Source organism: Oryzias melastigma, linkage group LG3 (assembly GCF_002922805.2).
Source record: "Oryzias melastigma strain HK-1 linkage group LG3, ASM292280v2, whole genome shotgun sequence".
NCBI classification, from domain to species: Eukaryota; Metazoa; Chordata; class Actinopteri; order Beloniformes; family Adrianichthyidae; genus Oryzias; species Oryzias melastigma.
Window position 1 is genome coordinate 10,213,545 of NC_050514.1, and position 5,262 is coordinate 10,218,806.

The 5,262-nt window shown below is 35.6% G+C and overlaps 1 protein-coding gene across 1 annotated transcript in view; it reads right to left on the reverse strand.

The window, feature by feature from the left end:
* Positions 1 to 3,089: 3,089 nt before the first annotated feature.
* Positions 3,090 to 5,262, reverse strand: part of tmem208 (transmembrane protein 208) — a 3,547-nt gene continuing 1,374 nt past the window's right edge. The window contains exons 3-6 of the mRNA XM_024294728.2: positions 4,399 to 4,458; positions 4,186 to 4,322; positions 3,751 to 3,835; positions 3,090 to 3,677 (exon numbers count right to left, since the gene is read on the reverse strand). Coding sequence (XP_024150496.1) covers positions 3,540 to 3,677; positions 3,751 to 3,835; positions 4,186 to 4,322; positions 4,399 to 4,458 — 420 coding nt within the window. The 3' untranslated portion in view covers positions 3,090 to 3,539. The remainder of the gene's footprint in view (positions 3,678 to 3,750; positions 3,836 to 4,185; positions 4,323 to 4,398; positions 4,459 to 5,262) is intronic.

Sequence of the window (5,262 nt, forward strand, 5' to 3'; positions counted from 1 at the left end):
AGCCCAATGCATATCTGTGGGTTTTTGTGAGTAAGCGTTTGTGCATGCTGGAGGGTGGGGGAGTTACGTGCAAGTGAGCAGCCCCAGGACTAAATTACCCTGCAACATGGTCCCTCTCAAAGCCCACATCTGGGATTGGCCCTGACAACTGGATGCTGCACTGCTCTAATTTTGGTTACTTTGTTTATAACCCTATAATAGAGACAGTGTTGGACCACAGGGCTGGGATGAAGGAGGGCAAGACAGAGAAAGCGACCGCTCTGAAAAAGCTCAGTCGGATATTGACATAAAAGTCAAAGTTTGGACTGTTTCTGCATGTAAGAGACGACGGCTAACTTTGTTCTTCCCTTGAAAATGGATTCACCCCATTGTAGGGCTTCTCCTTCAAAGCTGCAGGGAGCAGGTTTTAGCTTGTTGGGTTGGATAAGCGTGGATGTAACAATAATGACAAATCTGTAATTATATTAGGAGCAGACTCAGGCTTTTCCAGCCCACTCACTCTCTTCAGAGCTTTGGAAATAATCGCTAAATTCACTTTTTCAACGCTGGGTACACAAACTCACTTTAGGACTTGATAGTAAACCACATTTGCCCCCAGGACGCGGCTCAGCTCGGTGCATGAAAACGGAAGCTGCACTGAGAGGTTTAAGGTGTCTTCAGTATTTGGGGATTAGTCTGTCATCTGCACATTCATCTGTCAGCTCTAATATCTACGCTTACGCATGCAAATAGCCTCAGGAGTCACTGAAAAATGACTTACAGGTGTGATGAAGTGTTGCAACTGTTGCATTAATGTATCAAACTCCCCATTTCTAATGGTGAATTTAAAAGTTTAAACAATCCCATGAGATGTCCTCTATAGTGGAATCATCAGAATTAGCAAACTTTTTTTAAAAACAATTTTAAATGAGATTGTTTTATTTTAGTGATTTCCTTTCAAAATAATACATTTGAAAAGTATTGATAAAGAATTTACCCATCCATCCATTTCCTTAAATCCCTATGTTTCTGTCCAGGTCAATGGGTTGCTGGAGCCTATCCCAGCTACTGTTGGGTGAAGTCTACACCCTGGAAGGGTCGCCAGTCTGTCCCAGGGTACTCAATAACTCCCACACACATGCACACCTAACACATTTATTAATACTACATAATTGACAAACCAGAAATAATTAAAATATATACATATTTTAGGTATTTTTTTTATTTGTGTTGAAAACATCTAAAAATATTAGAAGCCAATGACCCTGAAACCACACCCACTTACTCAGTCAAGATGGCTCATAATAATGACGATCTTGTGTGAGCAGAATCCCTGCAGTGAAGCGGATAACTTTACATGTGCATAAAAATACACTTTTACTCACCTGAGTGGAAGTACTTTGCTGAGACTGAACAGTTTCTCAGTCACAGCTGATAAACATTTGAACATAGTGTCTGTTCCGGAGTATTCATACTACTTCTTTTTAAACAAACTTTACTAAAACTCAATTTCCAAACACATCACTAAAGGAACACAAAGAGAATGAACAAGGGGACCATAAAAAATAAAAATTAAAAAATGAGATGGGGAAACAGTTATTACAGGGCATGGGGGGATGCTGAGAGCATCACTATCTACCCAGATGAAATTCTTCAGATAAATTTAAAGTCATTAAAGTTTTCAGATTGTTTGGATTTTTTATTTTACACATGAAAACTGGTCAAGGGGATTTCTTGTTGGTATATTTACATTTATGCATATTGAATGTTGCTAAAAAAAAATTAACCAGATAGTTGTCTTCTTTTTATTAAAAAAAAATCCTCAAATAATATGCTTATAACAGAAATAAACATCATAAAGGATATGTTTTTTCCAACAAGTTTTATGGACCTGTCCACAAAAGTTGTGGTCATCCTACTGGAATAGTCGTAAACGCTTCACTGACAGTGACTCAGTGATTAGGGTTGATGGTTTTGTCTCATTGATCAAATGAGGTACAGATCCCTAGTTCTTCATTTGCAAAAAAAAATCTTGCTAATATATCACCTCCATTGAGAAATGTGCTCAACATTTTAATATAAACATCTGAGAGCAACTTTTCTGATGTTTATGGGTAAAAATGGACCCAAGTTTAGAAATTAGACAGTTAGTTTCTGTTATTCTAAACTGAATGCTTTGATGTAAACTACTAGCTATATTGCAGATATGTATGCTTACATACAGTACGTTTTTTAATACTTAATGAAGAAGGGGCAAAAAAAATTCTTCTTTCTGTTCATTTTCATTTTTTAGATATAACTTGTGTAAGATCTTTTGTTTTTTACAGAAATAAAAAAAGATAAATTGAGAATAAGGACAGATGTTTGGACAACAAATTAGGACAGGGACTTAAAAGTTAGATTCATTAATTTGAACAAATAGTTATATCTATTTTAATGCAGACTAGTTCCTTTAATCTTTTGAATAAAACAATTTTTACAAACTCTGTTCTGACCCAAATCATGTTTGAGATTTTATTTTAAGTGTAAAAATGCATCAAATTATTATTCAAAGTTCCACTTATTTTTTCAAAATATTTCATATTATCGCCCAAAATGTTCTTGAACTAAATTGAGTCAAATGTTAAATTTGTGATCGATTCAGGAATATGGGATAACTATCCAGCTTTGTCACATACATATCTCTTTAAAAGCCTCAAAGATGACCACACAATGAACTAACCCTCTTCATCACCTGACTTAAATCGCATTTGGAACTTATCTCAACCTCAAGGTTTCCAGAAGGGAACAATCCTCCTCTTTGAGCAGCGTTTGGGGGATCTGTGGTTCCTGCCTCAGCAAAGCTGATTACAAACATTTTTGGCTCCATGGAGGAAACACTCATGGAGCTTAATGAAATGAAGGGCGTGTACTTGTCACACAATGCTTTCAAAAGGTCAGATATATTTTAGTTTTGCCTAAAACCCCTAAGCTGCCTAAATAAAATTGGATGTATATTTGTTTTAGTTACTGACATAAAGAGTGTTCCACAATAGAAGCTAAATTTTATCACAAAAGTCATGAATGAAACATCATATGGAGTCTTTATGGACATAAATGATTCAGCAAACTGAAGAAAGATGATTTTATTGCAAAATTGTTCCCATTTTCCTATTAAAACTTGATATTGAAAAGTTTTTATAGGACTAAGCAGATGAGAAAGTCTCTGGACTTGAGTAAGAAGTCACTTTTAAAGGAGGTAAAGGTAAAAGAAAAGTCAATGTGAAAAGGTTTTGTGTGTAATCACAAAAGTCTATTGGGGCAGCAATGATGAAATCAAAGCTTAAAATACTTTTCATGAAGACAAAATGGTATTTGGACGCTAACATCCTCAAATTGGGAAACATTTAATTTTATAATTCACAGGGAGAATTGAATTACAGAAGAGAGTAGAAAGAAAAACAAAGAAAACATAGCATCTCATTTCCAAGAAGTGTTTTTTCTCCTGAATAACTTATGAGCTCTTCTTCTGTGTGCTAGATTCTGCATATAAAAAATACTGCTCCGTGGGCTGTGCAGCATCAGAATTTCTTCGCCTGTCTGCGCTCCTGTCTTCTCTGCTTCTTCTCATTCACCTCCTCCGGGGCGGACGGATTTTCTGCCATAAACCAGGGACCCAGGAAGTTCACCCACAGCAGGTGGAGGGCCCGAGCTGGGGCCTGATGGGAGAATTAGGCGTGAAACTAAAATCTTTTTGATTTACAAAACTAAATGAATAAAAAAAGCTCTCACCAGCAACCAAAGATACCAGAAGTAAAAGGAGATTGTGCTGAGAACTTGCACTATGGCGGTGAGCAGAATGACATCTTTGAGGTGCCTAAAACCAGAATGTATAGAGTGTAAATTAAGGCTGAAGAACACAAAAGATATGCTTTCAGCAGGCGGGAGAGCGAGTCGACTTCCAGTCGCCTGGCTGTTTCATTCCAATGCTATCTTTTCCATGCATTTCCTGTCTGTCTCCACTGTATCTGCTGAAGGAAAATGCCAAGAGATAACGACAAGCATGGAGTTTTTCCATGGGGAAAAACTACATCATTGCGCACTATATGAAAAAGAAAACTATGATTTCATGAAGAATGCTAAATTTGATTTTTTTTGCCAGAATTACAGTTACAAAAAACGTCTGTTTCAAAAGAGTGTTTCTTTTAGATTTTAGAGCTTACTTACTCTGCCATCCCTTGCTCCATATTTAGGTCTATTCCTCCATCCAGCAGACTTCCATCTTCAGCAAACACTGGTTTGGCCATGGCTGACATGGAGCGGTAACTCCCGATGTAAATAGCAAGCGCAAACAACAGCAAAAGCTATGGAGGGCAGAACAGGATCACAGGTGGTGCACAGTTTACGTCGGCATGTAGAAACCCCAAACAACACACTCACCCCTGTCCAGAATGAAGATGAACTGTAGAAAACCAGGAAATTGACAGTAATGTATATCACCTGCAGGAAGGACAGTTTAAATGCAGTTAGAACACGACAGAACAACAATTCTGCAACTAGATTTCAATTTGTGTCAAGTAATGTGCAAATGGAACAACTTTTGGCTAATTTCATTTAACATGTCAGACAAGATTTTTCATATTTTCTCTCTAAATTTAACACGTATTGCAATATTTAGATTAAAAAACAGGCATAGAGTTATAGATGTAAAAAGATAAAAGTTATATGTGACACTTCTTTATGTAATTGAAATCCTAAATTGGGTTTTAATCGTCTATCTTATTTAAATTAGCTCACTGACTTAAAATTGAATAAAATCTTCAAAAACAATTAACCAGAAAAAAAAAAGATAGAAATCTTACATCATATGTGATCAATTTTTATTCATTTATATTTTCTATGGTGGGGCTTGCTAATTAAATCTAACAATCTAAAATTTGAGTGCCTATAGGAAAAAATTAAACTAGGCAGAAATAAAAAAAGTACAAATGAAGTAAACTATATAAATATATATAGCCTAAATTGGGCCTTTGTATACATTTACAGTTTTCCTCTTAAGTCTCTTAATTGTTCTGCTTACTTTTTGGCTTGAGAACGGCCCCAATTTTTTTTTTATATTTCAAAATTATCAAAGTGGTTAAACACTTAATTTGTCAAATAATATTATTTCTAACATTTTTAAGAACAATATAGTCAAATTTACATTTATTTTGGTAAATCCACAAAAAACATACACTTGCTTTCTGTTTTTGTTTTTTGTTTTTTTATCATGTAGAACAATGAAACTGTGAGCTGTTTTCAAGC